This window comes from Camelus ferus, chromosome 22 (assembly GCF_009834535.1).
Source record: "Camelus ferus isolate YT-003-E chromosome 22, BCGSAC_Cfer_1.0, whole genome shotgun sequence".
In the NCBI taxonomy this organism is placed as follows: Eukaryota; Metazoa; Chordata; class Mammalia; order Artiodactyla; family Camelidae; genus Camelus; species Camelus ferus.
In genome coordinates, this window is record NC_045717.1 from 24,703,093 (window position 1) to 24,719,752 (window position 16,660).

A 16,660-nucleotide genomic window follows, 5' to 3' on the forward strand; every position below is an offset into this window, starting at 1 on the left:
TCAATTTTACATGCTTTATTAGGTTTTAAAATAGTATCTATTTGGGTATCTTCTGAGGGGCGAGGAGAGGGTAGGGACTAAAGAGTGAGGGTCAGGACAAAGCTTTGCCCCCTCTCCCTCTCTTTTCACTGCAGGGGCAGGAGTGGTCATGAAGGAGGGATATGCCATTTCTGAGTTTCCTGAAGGATCCATCTGCAGCCCCTCTGGCAGGGTCCAGAGCCAGAGGAAGCTAGATTTGACATCCTTGCACACGGTCCCTCTCTGGGCCTCAATTTTCTGAAATATAAGGTGGAAATCATGTAACACCTGCTTCTTCCAGGGGCCTGATAAGGATTAGATTCAATGCCAATCTTACATACGAGTTCCCTGCCCCTTCTGAGTCAGGTTATCAACTGCAGAGAAGGGCGCCGGATATCTGAGGCTGGGTGGTACCCGGGGTGGGGGTGGGGCCACTGAGTCACCCCTTGCCTCTGGCTGAATAGTTGGAGCTTGGGGGGATAGCAAGTAAGACCATTTAGGATTAAGGCCTGAGCGTCAGGTATATACAGAGCCCAAGCACGGTCCTGGGATCTGCAGACTGTGATTCTCCTTGGCCCTTCTAGTCCCAAGGCTGATGGCAGGGTGGTTTAAGGAAGGAAGAGGGCTTATATCCCAGGCAGGGTCGTTAGAGCAAAGTCCCTGGGTTCCGCCCTCACTCTGGACCCATGTGGCCCCTCCCTCAGTACCTTCCCACTCACCCGGGGCTGGTTTCAGGCTGCAAGTCCTGGGGCTGTCACTTCCCTTCTGGGGGCCTCCCGGGTTTCCCCTTGAAGCCAAATTATTATTACAAAAGCCAATTCAACCCGTTGGGAGTTGAAAGGCACTTTTAATACGTGTGTGAAGAGGCAATAAAGGGCAGGAGTTTAGGGGGGTGGGGGGGAAGTAAGCTTTGAAGTCAGAGAAGGACAGACTGGGTGCATTTCACCCAAGGCAGTGGAAGTTTCCTGCCTGTAAGGTAATGGTGGTAAAAATGATAATGACAATAAAGAATGATCATGATAATGGCATTAGATGTTAGAATGGAGGTAAACAGGACCCCGGACAGAGCCAGCCACTCTAGAAGCGCGCAGTAAACGACAACTATGAAGCAGGTGCCAGTCTTTCCGACCAAGGGAATAAGGAAGGGGAAACTGAGGCTCAGAGACCCTCAAGCGGCTGATCGCACCAGCCGGCCCTCCCCGGGCGCCTACTGTGTGCAGCGGGCAGCTGGCCGGGCCGGGTCAGGCTGTTCTCACCACTCGTCCCCTCCTCCCGCTCTCCCGTCCCCCGCCGGACCTCTCCCACGACCGGGGAGGAAGTGGGAGAAATGGACAGGGAAAAAAAGTTGGGCTGAGGCAACGCCTCCCCGCTCCCCACCTCCGCCCCTCCTGAGCCACGCAGACCCTTGGGGGAGCGGACCGCAGGACCCAGGCGTCCGCAGCTGGGTCCCTGTCCCGCCCAGTGGCCCGCAGTTGGGTAGGGGAACTTGGAAAGCCAGGAAAACAACAGCCCAGCCCGCCCCTCGCCAACCCCTTCCCCCGCTACGCCCCTGGCGCAGCGGGCGGAGGCGACTCCTTTATATAATCGCGGGCGGGCAGGTTGGCTGTTTCATTTAGGGACCCGGGTGCCCAGCGGACCCGAGCCGTCATCCGAAAGCCCGCCCGCGGGTCCCTTCCGCGGCTGGGGAAACTGAGGCTCCGGGAGGGCGGGCGCATGGCCCGCGGTCCCCACCCCCTAGCCCCCCACCCACCCCCAGCAGCCGGGGCAGCCGCGACCCACGCCCGCGTCGGTCCACGCAGTGCGCACAGCCTTCCCCGCCCCCGCTGCCATCCTGCCACGCCCCAGGCGTCGGGGGCAAAGCCCGCGCCCCCCCGCACCCGCCTCTGCGCGGAGGCTGGGGGCCTGTTTATCTGGAGGCCCCCACCCCCCTCCACCCCGGGGGGCCCGCTCCCCCCGCGCCCCGGGGAGCTCTGGGGCCAGATAAGCTGGCAGGCTGGCACGGCGCCGCGCAGCGGGGCGGAGAGGTCAGAGGAGGGGGGGCGCGCTGGGGGCGGGCTGGACCCCCCCCCAACTTGACAAAACCTAGTAACAGCCCGGTCTCTCCGGCGCAGCGGGCGAAGCCCCACGGGAGGGCAGAGACGTGGCAAGAGGGGACCTGCCGAGCCTGTTCTGGCCTCTGAGGCCGGGGTGGGGGGGGCGGGCTGGGCGTGGGGGGGGCCGGCGGCTGCGGCACCTTTAAGACAAGGGAGGACCCCTCTTGCCCTCGGAGAAACCAGGAAGGGAGTCGCGAGCATCATACGGGGCTTTGGCTGTACTGTACAGTTACTGTAGGGGCAGTGACGCCGCCGCCGGAGCGAGAGAGCGACGAGGGGAGAGCCAGCGAAGGGAGAGCGAGACGCGGACCCCGGAGGCGAGCGGCCGAGGAGCCCAGTCCCAACTCCGGGCCCCGGCCCCGCGCGCCCCGGCCTGGCCCGGCCCCGGCCCGGCCCCGCGAGGTAAGTCAGCGCCCGGCGCGGCCCCCAGCATGGGGTGCAGGGCGGGACGGGCTGGGGGCGCTGCGCCCACCCCTGCCCTCTCTGAAAGGGGCGATTCCGGGAGCCGTGGACGTTCCGCAAGTTTCAGAGGAGGGGGTGGTTGGCAGCTGCCGGGAGGCTGGAGGCGCCCTGGATCCCGAGCGCGGGGAGGGGGTGCTGTCCGGGAGGGGGTATTGGGGGCGAAGTGCAAGGGCTTGTGTGCCAGCAGCCCCCCCGGGTGCATGCTTTTTCGGGGCTCCCAGGCGCGCGGGGAGAGGGGGAGGGGAAGTGGGGCTGCATTGAGGGTGGGGGGTGAGCCGGCGTGGGGAGATAGGGGGGCGCGTCGCGTGCTAAGTTTGCAGCTTGGTACTGGGGGCGCTCTCGCCCCCCGGGGGCCTATTCGGTGCTGCGTGCATACGTTGGAGTTGGCCAGGATTGAGCTCCATGGGGGATGGGGGGGAGGGGGCTGAAAAAACAGGGAGGGGGGCTTTGCAAAGGAGGGGGAAGGGGTGGGGTGTCCGGGTGGGCGGGCGCGACCGCTGGGGCCTCTGGGCGTCGTAGTCCCCCTGCGCTTGCGGCTGGCAGGTGGCAGGCGGCTTGGACTACAAGTCCCAGGTTGCACCGCGCTGGCGGCTCGCCGCGGCCCGCGGGTAGGGGCGGTGCGGAGGAGGGGCGGTGAGCGGCGGGCTGATGAGCCAATGGGCGCCGGCCGATCGCGCGGCGCGGCCTGGGGGCGGGCCCTGCCAGGCCGGGGGCGGGGCCTGGAGCCGGGCTCCCCTTGCCGGGGGCCGGTGGCGGTCCCCGGCTTCCGGCTGCGCGGCCCGCGGGCCGGCCCCCTCCCCGCCCCGGGGCCCCTCCCCGCCTGGTTGTGTAACCGTCCCCAGCCCCCCTCCCCTCAGCCCCCCGCCCCAGGGGGGGGTCACCCACCCGGCGCTCCCCGGGGAGGGCGGCGGCCCGGGCAGCCGCGCGGCGAAGGCGAGCCCGGGGATGCGCGGCCTAGTGCAGACTGGGCCCGGGCGTGGGGGAGGCGGGCGGGCGGGCGGACCCAGATCCGGGGTAATTTGCATCGCCCTCCCCCCAGCCCGGGTGGGGATTGGCCGCCGGCGGCGGGGGGTGGCGCGGGGCCAGGCTCACTGCCGCCTCCCGGCCCCTCGGAGGGAGCCAGCCCAGCCGCAGCCGCCGCCACCGCCGCCGCCGGGGCTGGGCCCCCTCGCCGCTGCCCCGGGAAGGAGGTAGGAGCCCCCGCGCAGGCGGCGCGGCGGGGGCCCGCGGGCCGGGGCGGGGGCCGCGCTCTGCGGCCGGGGCGGGGGAGGGGGCCGCTTCCTGCCCCCGCCCGGGCCTGACTCAGCCCTGGGTGGGGGGACAGGCCTGGCCCCTCTCCCTGCCCTCGCGGCCGCCCGGCCCTGGCCTCCAGGAAGGGGACAGAGAGCACCCTCTCCCCTGCCAGCGCCCCCAAAGCTCGTGACCCCGTCTCCTCTGGCCCAGACCCCCCTTCTTCCCCTTGACGCCACCACCACGTGCGAACCCAGAGCCCGGGCAGAGGAGGGGGTGAGCTGGTGGGATCCGGCCCCTCCCTCGCTCTCCCTCCCTCCCTGGCCTAGGAACCGGCCCCCTCCCCCAGCTCCTGGCCTGGGAACCGGGCAGGGGCCTGAGCTGAGCGCTGGGGCCAGTGCACCCCCGGGCCCAGGCCTTTGCAGGTCCTGGGAAGCACTGCCCGTGCTGGCTGGCTGGCTGGCTGGCTGGTGAGGAAGTCCAGTGGACCGCAGCAAGAGACTGCTGTCCAACCAGGCTTGGGCACCCAGTGGGCGCCCACTAAATGTTTGGGGAGTGCAGCTAGCAATTGGCATGGTGGCAGAGGGAGGTAGGCAACTCCTCTCTCCCCCTAGCCAGGCGGCGGAAGTGAGAGAGGTGTTGGTGCCCCTCCACCGGGTGTGCCCACCTGGCTCACCCATGGGTGGCGGGCTTGGTTTGCTCCCTGCTCCCTGCCAGCTGCCTCCTGGAGCAAGCCTGGCCGGAGAGGGCATCCGGGATTCCATGTCAGCGCCCCCCTGCAACAAGGCCAGGGCGTAACCCTGAGTGTGCCGCTCCCACACTGGGGGGGCCTCCCTAGGACCAGCCGATCACTTCCTATTGGCAGAGTTGGTCTTGGGAGAGGTCGGGGAGTCCAGGCTGGGCCCTGCTGCTGCCCAGGCCCCTAAGGCTCCAGGCACGGGGCATTCTCTGAGGGCCACCCCCGGTGGGGCCTTTTGAGCATACCAGGCCTGGCACTTTTCGACTGGGCTCGGGGCTCTGTTTACCGCCAGCCATCGCTGTGGAGACGGGAGCCTGGGGGAGAAGGGGGGGCAGAAGCCGATGACTGGAAGAGCGAAGCCCTGGGATCCGCATGCCTAATGAAGGAAAGAGGAGCCAACGGGGACACTGAAATTTTAATTCGTGGGTCACTTTGGGGGGGTATTTATTATTCAGTTCTGATTGGCTGCATGGTGGCCAGTCAGCACCCTGGGCTGGGCGGGGAGCCACGTAACTCTCAGCTGCGGGTGGCTACAGGCGGCGGATGCACCCTTTTCTCGGTGTGGAAGACTGAGGCCTGGCAGAGCTCAGGCTTCGTCCAGTGGGGAAGGATCCCAAGGCAGTAACTAGTCCTTGTGTTGGTTTTTTTCCTCCCTTTGTTTTCCCTGGGGCCCTCTGACCCGTAGCTGGTTGGGCCAGTGGCAGTCCCCAGTGCCTTGTGAGGAAACCGAGGCCAGGAGGGGAAGTCAAACCCAGGTGTGGAGCCTCAGCCCTTAGAGCAAGCCTCAGAACGATACTGTGGTGGGCAAGGGAGACTGAGGCCTGGGGAAAGCACAGAGCAGCCCAAGGTCACCCAGCCAGAGTTGGGTCTGACCCTTGTGGTCCTCCCTCCCAGCTCAGGACGCGTCCAAAGTCCTCTCTGTGTCGCAGCCAAGGGGCGCCTGCCCACCTGTCTTCCAGAGGGCCTGGAGGTTGATAGCAGGCACCTGTCAGCCGAATGGAACCTGCCTAAGGCTTATGAAACTCTGCCCAAAGAGGACAGTGAGGCTCAGAGAGGGCCAGCAAGGTGACCAAGGTCACACAGCAGGAGCCTCAGTCCTGCCTCCCACCTTCAGAGGCAGGCCCTTCCCACTGCATCTGAGCTGCAGCCCCGCCCCTTGGCCCCTTGGCCCCTTGGCCCCTGGAGACTGGCAGGGCCCTGGGTTTTACGACCCATCATTCCTGAGGAGACCCAGGTCACCTCACAGAGCCAAGACTCAGAGCCATCCTTTCTGAAGCAGAGCTGGCCTGAGGAGAGAGGCCACTGGGGTTTCAAATGCCGGCCCACTTGCTCTGTGACCTTGGACAAGCCCCGAGGCCTCTCAGAGCCCTTCTGTAAAAGGGGGTTGTAGGGTCCCCCCAGGTGCTGCCTGCAGGTACACCTGTGTCCCCTCTCCTTCCCTCCCTCATGGACGAAGCTCCTGGGTCAGCTTAGGGCCCAGCAGGGATGGGCCCCCACCTGTCACCTTGTGCTCCAGGCACCTGATAGACATAAACCGCCCTGCCACAGCCCTGGGCAGTGAGACCAGAGGAACAGGCTTGGGTGGGGGCCAGTGTGGTCCAGTCTCAGCCTGGCCCTTACCTCCACCTGAGGTCCAGCTAGGGAGGTCACCTCCCACTGCCAACCTCAGTTTTGCCATCAGTACAATGTGGAGATTACCTTTAGCCCAAAAGTGTTGTACAGAGAATTTACTCAGTGATTGCCCAGAAATGTTTGTTGAGTGACTGCTGTGTGGTGTCAGGGCCTGGAGGAGCCCCTCCTGCATCCCTGTCCTCATGCCCTGAGTTCACAGATGTCAGCTGGGCTCCAGCCCTGCCGCAGGCTCCAGCCCTGCCCCAGACCTAAGGCAAACCTCTTCCTTTTCTGAGCCATCATCATGCAGCTCTGAGGAGGCGTGAGAATAAGCTGTCCTCAGCCTCTAGGCCCCCAGGGTAGGGGGATTTAGTCCCAGCTGGTACCTGGGGGCAATGGTGGGGGTGGTGGGGGTGGAGCCCTGGGAGGACTAGTTAGGCAAGATGGAGGCAGACAGACGACCTGCGTTCAAATCTAGCTCTGCTGTGTGACCCTGGGCTAGTTGCTTCCTCTCTCTTTGCCTCGGCTGTCTGACTCGTAAAGTGTGGCAGTGATTGCAGAGCCTGCCTCCCAAAGCTATGAGAATCCATTTTGAGGTGATCAAGACTAGGCCCCCCACCAAGCCCCACTGAGGAGCAGCCCCTGCCCTGTGGGCCTGAGTCCTGAGTTTGGAGCACCAAAGTGCGGAAGGCGCCCTGTGGAGAATCTGGCCACAGGACCAGTCCCTCCATCTGTCCCCCCAGCAGGCTGTGGACGGCCACTCAGTGGAAGCGTCCCCACCCACGCCTTTCTGGTTTGACTGGAAAACAAGGCCAGGTCCCACCTCCCATCAGGATGTGTTTAATGGGAGGGAACTGGCTGGATTTGTAGGCACGGGACCCTGGGCCCCAGTAGGCTGAGCACCCCTTTGTCTGGGGCTTCCAGGCTGAGCCCTCCACTTGCCAGGGTTGGGGGTGGTAGTGCAGGTGTTTCCAGGTGACAAGCATGCCTCAGGGGAGGAAGGGAGCAGTCTGGAGGTAGAGAGGGGCAGGACTCCTAGAGGTCATCCAGGTCTTGGATAAGCAGGTGCAACCTGAGCTGAGGGCAGGGTAGACAGTGATGGGATTCTGTGAAGCCTGGCTTTGGTTACTCCCAGTGACGGGAAGCTCATTCGTCCAACTCCGCCGAGAACGGCTCTTTCTTCGTGGGGCTTCCTCTTGGAACCCGGTCTTGGTGTCAGGGCTGTACTTCCTGGCCCCTGACAGCACTCGGAGTGTGAGAACAGGGTGGGCCTTAACCCCACCCGTGAGTTGGGGGTGAGATGGGATCCCCATGACCTCCTAATCCCCACCCCAGCAGCCTCCCCACACACACTTCCCACTGGGCCCGCAGCCTTCCTGCCTCTGGCCCTTTAAGGCCCGGGCAGGAAGCCCCTCCCCATTTAGGGCAATAAATGGACACGTAAAATGGCCGAGGGCCTGCTTGCTGGTGTCTGACTGGAGTGAGGCCTGTGAGGATAGGCGGGCAGGGGGCAGGCTGACAGCTGGCAGCCAGCAGTCACCCTGAGCCATTGGTGCCCCCCACCCCCCGATCAGGACACTGCATTCCTGTCCCATTAAACCCCGGGCCGGGGACTGGGCCAGGCGGGGATTGGCACCAGGTCAGGGCGGGGCAACCCGTCAGGACCAACCTTGCAACACAGGCTGCCAGGCTGGGAGGGGGTGGGGGTGGCTGGGCGCTGGCCTGGCAGCCACACCTGGGCACCAGACATGCTGTGTGACCTTGGGCCGGCTGCCCACCCTCTCTGGGCCTGGCTTTCCCCTCCAGATGATGGTTCAGCTTCCTCCTGGGGCCCACCACACACTTCCTTGGCACATAGTAGGTGGGAAGGGGGCTGGACTCCCAAAATAATGTTCAGCAGTGAAGTTCAAAGTCCCCCAATTCACAAGGGAGGGGGTAAACAGTCTTGTTGGGCCTTTGGGAACTGGCGCTGGCATACAGTAGGTCCTAGGCCAAAGTTTGTTGAATGGACGATAGTGGGACCCTTTACTACCATTCCAACCCCTGAGGAAAACAGGGAGGTGCTGTGTCTTGGCCAAGGTCACTGAGCTTGGAAGTGGAGGAGCCAGGATTTGGACCCAAGCTGCCATTCCTGGCACACAGTAGGTGTTAGAGGTCCCTTATTTAGTTTCTTTCATTCTCTCCATGAGTGGGGGTGGGGGTGGAAGCCCTTAAGACCTCATTAAGCTGCCCCCATCCCTAGACACTCCTTCAGGAAGGCGTCGTGTGGCAGTTACCTGCCTGCCTCCTGCTGGCCGCCCCTCCTTCCTGAGGAGTATAGCTGGGAGTAGGAGGCCTGGCCCCAGCCCTCACCTTGCTCCTGACCTTGGGGAGTCCCCAGCCTCCTCCTCCCCCTGCCCCTCTCCCAGGCACCCACCCTCAGGCCTTTGTCCTTGCTGTCCGCATGCCCAGGGTACCCTCCTTGCAATCCCGGGGCCCTTCCTGGGCGGCCCCTGCTGCTCCCGGCACCAGGTCAGGACACTTCTGACCTCACCCTGCATCTCCAGCAGTTCAGTGGTGGCAGCTCAGGTCAGAGCATGAGTTCCAACCTGGCCTCTGGTCTGCTGTGGGACCTTACTCTGGTCTCCATCACCTCCCTGACTGAGCCTCTCCTCATCTGTAAAGCCCAGGGCTTTACAGTGGGGAGGGTGAAAAATAAAGGAGCCCAGTTGGTTCTTGAAAGCTCTCAGGCACAGAGGAGGCTCCTGGGAGGGCTGAAAGCAGGCCTGGGTCCCGCTGCCTTGGAAAGTAGGTGCAGCAAGTGACCCTAGGTTAGATTGGAGGTGGGACTGGCACAGTCCCCTGGTACTGGGTGTGCCTGCCAGCCAAGTGGGCGGGACTGGGTGTGGGCTCTCTCCAGCGCATAGCTCTTTGGTCTTTGGTTTGTCCTGTCATTTGCTGCATCCCTACTGTGCGCTGCCCGGGAGAGGACTGGGTGTGGGGGCCTGGGAGCAGCCCAGAGGGAGGAGGACGCCCCACCTCCAGCCCAGGAGGAGCCTGCTGAGGCCTGCCCCTCGGCTGGCCGCCGAGTCAGCACTGAACAGCCCCGGAAATCCCATGGAGGCGAGTGTGGGGGTGGAGCTGTGATGAAAGACGGGGCCCTGGGTGGGTGTGGGCCTGAGCTCAGGGGACCCTGGCCGTTGAGGGTGGGGACCTGGCCAGCGTGGGGGTGGGGCTTCCTGGAGGAGAGAAGTTTCGTTGGCTAGTCATTAGAGGAAACCGCCACGTGTGGGGCCACCTACTAGGTGTCAGGTGCCAGCAGGGCCTCATAAAGCGAGGAAGGGAGCCACAAGCCTCTCATGGTTAGAAGATGCCATGGCGCACAGTGGGTGCTCGTAATCGGTGCTTTTTATTGCCGGGACCCTACCTGATTTCCCTCCCCCACCTCGCACCTTTTGGGGGGGCCCTGAGAGGCCCCGGTGGGGGCAGTGGCCCGACGTGGCAGGCAGGTAGCATGTGTTCCTGGAGAGAGGGCTGGGTCAGGTGTCTGCAGGACCATTTTAGTTTCCAGAGGGAGGGAAGAGGCTGTGGCTTGCTGGGAGGTGTCAGGTGGGGAGGGCAGGGGCCAACCTCTTGCCTCTATCAGCTCCTGGGTCAGCCCTATGGATCAGCCTTGCTGGGCGCCCTTGGCCCAGATTCCAGCTTCTCTGGTGTTCTCGTCTGTAAGTAGGGGATCATGCTACTGTCACGGGGGCTGTCCTTGGCTGGCGTCTCTCCAGGCCTTGCCCTTTGGGGGACGGTCTCTGTTGCTTATTTGGAGAAATAGCAGCCCCAGCTGGGAGAGGACAGGGACGTGACCCTCAGACTCAGCCCAGACTCAAGGGCTGTCCCACACAACAGGCTCTCTGCATGTGGCCTTGCTCAGCTGGCTGGTGGAGACCCAGGCCCAGGGCTTCATCCAGTGCCCCAGACTGGGTACTGGGTTCAAGGCCCGAGCTTGCTCCTTCCCAGCTGGGTGGCTTCCAGCAAGTGGGCACCTGGCAGCTTCATGCTTGAAGTAGGCCTGGTGGGCTGGGTGTTGGTGGGAAGATGGGGTAGAGTGGCCATGGGGAGGGGTGAGTCACCTGGACCAGTTCAAGTCCTGACCTAGAAGCCCTTGGAGACACCTGAGGGACACTGGCAAGCAGGGCCAGGGTGGCCATCTTGGCACATCGGTGGCCTGGATCAGAGGAGGGGGGCGAGAAGGGGCGGAGGCTGGTCTGATCCAGAGTCCCATCTGCCCACTTGCTCCCTGGGGCCGAGGCCAGACGGCAGATGGTGGCAGGGGGTGGAAGCCGCCATAGGGGGCTCCGCCAAGGCTTCCCATGGCCGAGCCTTGGATGGGGTCGCGCCCCCCCATCCTCCTGCTCCCAGCAGCCACATCTGAGTCTCCCCCCGTACCCACTGCGGGCTGGCGGAACAGAGGGGGGGAGCAGAGCAGCTGGTGCGGTCGGCGGGAAAGAGGGCGGGCCTCAGAGAGAGGCGTCCCGGGAAGTGCACTGCCCGCCTGCGCACCACACAAAGGCCTCTGTGTCGGCCCCGCAGCCTGGAGCCCGCTCCCAGGGCAGGCCTGACTCGGGACAGTCCTGCCCTAGCCTTGGGGCTCCCAGACCAACCCCAGCTCCCTTGCCGGGCCAACCGCCTGCATCCCACTAGAGACGCAGCGGGAGGGATCAGGGTAGAGCTGAGCTGGGTCACTCAGCTTGGGGTCCCCGGGTCTTTAGGAGGCTGAGAAAGATCTGGTTTGGGCCCTCTCTCCAGAGACATTCGGGGGCTCTGGTTTGAAAGGCTGGCTGGGCCAAGAGGATTGTGGGTTGTGTTGGGTGGCTTAGGGCAGCCGGGGGCTCTCCCCGGAGAGGGTGGAGGGGTGGGGACAGGAGCCAGAGGGTTGCACAAGCGCCCGAGTGGGTGGATGAGTCACAGCCCAGGGGAAGGCGGAAAAAAGGAGGGGGGGAGAGGGGCGGGACAGACAGAGCCCCCCCCGCCCCTGTATTTCCAGTGGCTTCCGCCCATTCAACAGATGGGGAGACTGAGGCCCAGAGTATGGCAGGGCCTTGTCCTGAGCTGAACAGCGCAGGCAGGGTGGCCAGAAGTTGGAGAGGGCTGAGCAGGAGGCCCTCAGCACCCCCACTCTTTGAGGGGGTTCAGCTTCGGTGGGCAGTGGTCCGGTTTCCCTCATTATTCAGTACTAGGGGAGCCACATCCTAGGGGCTCCGCAGAGCAGAAAGGGGTTTGTCCTGCAGAGTCATCACCCCACCCCACTGGGGCACGCCCACAGCCCCAGTGACCCTAACCCTGTCCCTGGGTCTTGGCCTCACCCCTTCCTGCTGACTCAAAGCCCCCCCAGGAGAACTAGGCCTAACCAAGAGGCAGGAGGGAAGGTCAGGGAGGTGAAGGGGCAGGCAGGGATGGATGGCCATTCTGCTTGGATATTGGCTCTTGGGTCAGGTGCAGCCATGGGGCCTTGGGACTCCCTGAGCCCCCTTTTCTCACCTCTGCAGCGGAGATGGTGCTGGCTGTGGGACTGCTGGGTGCTCGGCCACGACAGCGCACAGTGAGTGCTTTATGTCGCTGTGGCCCCCTAGAGAGAGCGTGGGCAGAAGCCTGTGCTCAGATGCATTGGGAAACACCTCGTGTTGGGCATTTATCAAACACCTACTGTGTGCACCTATGCCACTTCAAATCGCCCCTTGGTTGGGCACTCCAGTGGGCCTCCTAGTGAAGGGTGGAGGGTGCTGGTGTTCATCTCTGAAGTGCCCAGTTGGATTTTGTCAGCATAATCTCACATGGATAATGCAGAACCAGACATCGACCATCCTGGTGCAGAGCTGGGAAAACTGAGTCTGGGGGGCAGGGGGGCACTACTTTCCTAGGGTCTTGCACCCCGGCCAGTTGGCTCGGCCCTTCCCCACCCTCATGACCGCTTCTTCCTCCCGGCACTGCAGGTCTCGGCGCGGAAGATGGCCGGCGGCGTGGACGGCCCCATCGGGATCCCGTTCCCCGACCACAGCAGTGACATCCTGAGCGGACTCAACGAGCAGAGGACGCAGGGCCTGCTGTGCGACGTGGTAATTCTGGTGGAGGGCCGCGAGTTCCCCACACACCGCTCGGTGCTGGCTGCCTGCAGCCAGTACTTCAAGAAGCTGTTCACGTCGGGCGCCGTGGTGGACCAGCAGAACGTGTACGAGATCGACTTTGTCAGTGCCGAGGCGCTCACGGCCCTCATGGATTTCGCCTACACGGCCACGCTGACCGTCAGCACGGCCAACGTGGGCGACATCCTCAGCGCCGCCCGCCTACTTGAGATCCCTGCCGTGAGCCACGTCTGCGCCGACCTCCTCGATCGGCAGATCCTGGCGGCTGACGCGGGCGCCGACGCTGGGCAGCTGGACCTCGTAGATCAAATTGATCAACGAAACCTCCTTCGCGCCAAGGAGTACCTCGAGTTCTTCCAGAGCAACCCCATGAATAGCCTGCCTGCCGCCGCTGCTGCCGCCGCTGCCACATTCCCGTGGTCTGCCTTTGGCACATCTGATGATGACCTGGATGCCACCAAGGAGGCTGTGGCTGCTGCAGTGGCTGCTGTGGCTGCTGGCGACTGCAACGGCTTGGACTTCTACGGGCCGGGCCCCCCGGCTGAGCGGCCCCCAGCTGGGGATGGGGATGAGGGCGACAGCAACCCGGGTCTGTGGCCAGAGCGGGACGAGGATGCCCCTGCTGGGGGTCTCTTCCCACCTCCCGTGGCCCCGCCGTCCACCGCCACGCAGAATGGCCACTACAGCCGAGGTGGGGAGGAGGAGGCAGCCTCGCTGTCAGAGGCGGCCCCCGAGCCAGGCGACTCTCCGGGCTTCCTGTCGGGCGCAGCTGAGGGCGAGGACGGGGATGGGGCTGACGCGGACGGGCTGGCGGCCAGCACTCTGCTGCAGCAGATGATGTCGTCTGTGGGCCGGGCTGGGGCAGCGACGGCAGGGGACAGCGACGAAGAGTCGAGGGCTGATGACAAGGGCGTCGTGGACTACTACCTGAAGTACTTCAGCAGTGCCCACGATGGCGACGTCTACCCGGCCTGGTCTCAGAAGGTGGAGAAGAAGATCCGGGCCAAGGCCTTCCAGAAGTGCCCCATCTGTGAGAAGGTCATCCAGGGCGCCGGCAAGCTGCCGCGGCACATCCGGACCCACACAGGCGAGAAGCCCTACGAGTGTAACATCTGCAAAGTCCGATTCACCAGGTGAGCTGGCGCCACCGTGGCGGGGGGTGGCCGGGGGTGGCAGGGGCTTCCTGCCCCGTCACACACACACGTGCCTGTGCGCTTGTAAAACCAGCACTGCCCAGCCCTGCCAGGGTGCCTTCTCCATCAGGGCATCCCTGTGTGCCTGTCGAGAGCCTGTGGGTGGGGGGTGCACAGGCCCTAAACAAGGTGACTACATAAATGTAAAGCGTGCCAGGCGGTGCTGAACCTCATGAGGCTGGAAGGAAGGGCCCAAGGAGTCGCTCTTCTTTTTCTTGGGGTGGTTCTTCCTGTTCCAACTGGAGAATTTGGGCCACGAGAGAGGGCGGCAGCCCCACTGGGAACAGGGAACCCTGGTTATTGTGTCACTTGGGGAACTTGCTTCATTCAGCCAACATTTATGGAGTGCTTACTGGGTACCAGACCCTGTTCTTGAAGTGGAGAAGCAAGCCAAAATCCCCGTGGGGGTGACAGAGCATGCGCGAGATGAAACCACAGAACTGATGGCACTGGTTGGTGGAAAGTGCTTGGGAGGAAAAGAGAGCAGAGCACAGGGCTGGGGGTGGCTGCTCGTGCTGCCTGCTCGTGCTGCCTTAAACAGGGAGGCTTCCCCAGGGGCCGAGACCTGACGGAGGAAAGGGAGGGAGCCGTGGAGAAAGGGAAAGAGAAAGGCAGAGGGAACAGCCAGTGCAAAGGCCCAGAGGCCAGTTCACTTAGGGGATCACTACAGCCAGTGGACGGAAAAGGGCACAGGAGCCACTGGGCTTGGTCCCTGGACAGGAGGAGTTTGAGGCCAGGCTGGGGGTAATTTGTGATTTGGTCTTAAGAGTCCAGAGGTAACTGGCTAGGCCTTGTGGGGCCAGCCTGGTGGGGGTGGGGGGCTGGCATGCAGGGGCCTGGCCAGGCTGGATGACTCAGCACCACCCCCTACCCCCACCCGCCCTGGGGTTCCCCCAGCCACGCCCACCCAGGCTGAAGAAAGAAGCCATTGTCCCAGCTTCTCGGCCCTACCCCAATGGGGACAGGATCTAGGGACTGACCCCCGACCCAGTTTCCCCAGCCCCCTCCCCAGCAGGCCAAGAGAGGAGGGTGTGGCCAGGACTCCAGGGCCCAGGAGTGCCAGGCAGGGGCAAAGGGCAGCTACTGGGAGGAAGGCAGTCTAGTTTCTCCCTTTGGTGAGATTAGGGTGCCAGTGGTCTTGGGGCTACCTCTTCCTCCAGATGGGGGGTCTGGGCTGGCTGTGGGTCCTACCCTCAAGGGTCTCTGGGCCTGGGAAGAACAGCTTGATGGAGGCCCAGCAAGCCAGAGTACCTGTAGGTGACCCCCACTGAACCCTCCCAGGCTCGGTTTCATTCTGAGCTGGAGTTCTCTTGGCCATCCCACCCTAGGGCCGATCCTGTTTGCCAGTCAGGGAAACTGAGGCATAGAGAAGGACACCAGGCCAGGCCCCTTCCTCCAATGCACCCGCCTGGCTCTTCTCTGCCCCCCCACCCAGGGCCCCAGCCCCCACCCCTCCTTCCAGGCTGGGGAGCCCAGGGGCCCCTCTGAGTCACACTAGAGAATTGAGTAAGCAGGGCCTGTGGCGGCCGGGGCTATAATTACCCGGGCCGGGGCTTGAGGTGATGAAACTGGGGCTGCCTCCACCCCCACCCCAACTTGGCGCAGCCCCCAACCCTCTGTGCAACTCGGGGCAAGTCACTTCCCCTCTCTGAGCCTCCAAGCCTCAGCTGGGGAAATCTCTGTTTAGTGCTAGAACAGTCTGAGTCCCTTCCGTCCCCTCCATGAGCTGGCTCCTAGATCTGAGCAGGACAGCTGGGAGACCATGTTAGTGGGCTCTGAGGGAGGCCGGGGGAAGGGGAGCTCCTGGTGATTGCTGCCCCTTGTTAACAGTCCCAGTTAATCCAGGGAGTGTTGAGTTCATTGTGGCCTGAGTTCTGTTGGCTCATTTGGAGGTAACAAAGCCAGAGAATAGGCAAGGGTCTTGTTGCAAAGGGCCAGGTCTTGATCCTCAGGACAATAAGGAGCCGTAAGAAGAGTTGGAGCAAGTAGGGACACCAGCTGTGTGGGTGGTGCTAGAGGGAGGGACTTAGAAGAGCCCCAAGGGTGGGAGGCAGTTAGGTCTTTGGGGGTTGTGAAAAGCTTCTTGGGGGAGGAAGGGCATTTCAGGTGGGGCTTTGAAGGATGAGTAGGAGTTTGTCAGTCTTGGCACCGAAGAACCTCTCAGTCTGGTGGGCATCAGAAGGAAGAGACCCAGAGTGACTCAGAGGCACACAAAAGGCTGCAGCAAGGGGCAGATCAGATGGTAGCCAGAGCTCTGGAGACCTAGGTCCCTGCTCATGCCCTGTGGAGTCCACAAAGGAATACAGCCCAATCAGTACGGACCAGCTCAGTGCAATGGAAATATCGTGTGAGCCACCTCCGTAATTTTACATTTTTTGGCAGCCACATTTTTAAAAAGTAGAAAGAACAGGTGAAAGTAATTTTAATCAAATTTTACATAATCCATTAGTTCCATTTCAACATGTAATTGATATGCAAAATTATAAATGGAATATTTTACATTGCATTGAGCAAATGAAGTCTTCAGAATCTGGTGTGCCTTTTGCACTTCCTACACATCTCACTTTGGACAGCCAAGGGCTGGGGACAGAGCAGCGACTGGGCCATAGTCAGCCCAGGACTGATATGGTGACCAGCTTTGTGGGCTGGAAGCCCCAGACTGAACCAGGTCCACATTTCTCTGTGGGGTGAGATGGGCAGGGAGGGGCCCTGTAATCACACTCGGTCTGTGCTCTCGAGAAACAAGGTTGTGCCGTGAGGGACCAGGAATGGGGGAGTGGGGGAAGGCCTCTCTGGCAAGGTCGCCTTTGGACTGAAGTTTGTGAAGATCTGGGAGGAAAAAAGTGTTCCAGGTAGCAGGAACAGCATGTTTAAAGGCCCTGAAGTAGGCTTGTGCTTACTGGCATGCGGGGGTGACAGCCAGGGAGCCAGTGTGGCCAGAGCAGAGTGAGCCAGAGGTGAATGGAGACTTGGCAGGAACTTGGGGGATCCCTAGAGTGAGGACTTGGTTACTGCTGTGATCAACTGCCCAGGCTTTTCAGTGACTGAAGGGTTTCCTCGGACATAGGACTTGCAGTGCTAAAACCAGGACAGCTTCACCCTCTCTGTTACCACTCTGGCATCCTGCGTTGTTCCCTGTAGCATTTTTAGCACCTGGAACAGGGTCTGGTATTCAGCAGGTGCTCGATAAATGCCTGTGCT

General features: G+C 62.8%; 1 protein-coding gene and 1 long non-coding RNA gene across 6 annotated transcripts in view; one reads left to right on the plus strand and one right to left on the minus strand.

Annotated features, from left to right (window-relative positions):
* LOC116659060 lies at positions 1 to 2,217 on the minus strand. Its single transcript, XR_004314353.1, has 3 exons — positions 2,101 to 2,217; positions 738 to 805; positions 1 to 276 (listed from the first exon to the last, which is right to left on the minus strand). It is a non-coding gene; the product is annotated as an uncharacterized LOC116659060 (long non-coding RNA).
* Positions 1,518 to 16,660, plus strand: part of ZBTB7A (zinc finger and BTB domain containing 7A) — a 19,445-nt gene continuing 4,302 nt past the window's right edge. Inside the window, exons 1-2 of one of the 5 annotated variants that reach the window (XM_032465925.1) lie at positions 1,518 to 2,513; positions 12,117 to 13,399. In XM_032465925.1, coding sequence (XP_032321816.1) covers positions 12,132 to 13,399 — 1,268 coding nt within the window. In that variant the 5' untranslated portion in view covers positions 1,518 to 2,513; positions 12,117 to 12,131. Of the gene's footprint in view, positions 2,514 to 3,436; positions 3,764 to 3,813; positions 9,256 to 9,334; positions 9,855 to 11,053; positions 11,726 to 12,116; positions 13,400 to 16,660 lie in introns of those variants that run through there. The other 4 variants (XM_032465921.1, XM_032465924.1, XM_032465922.1 and 1 more) reach the window with 4 other exon arrangements.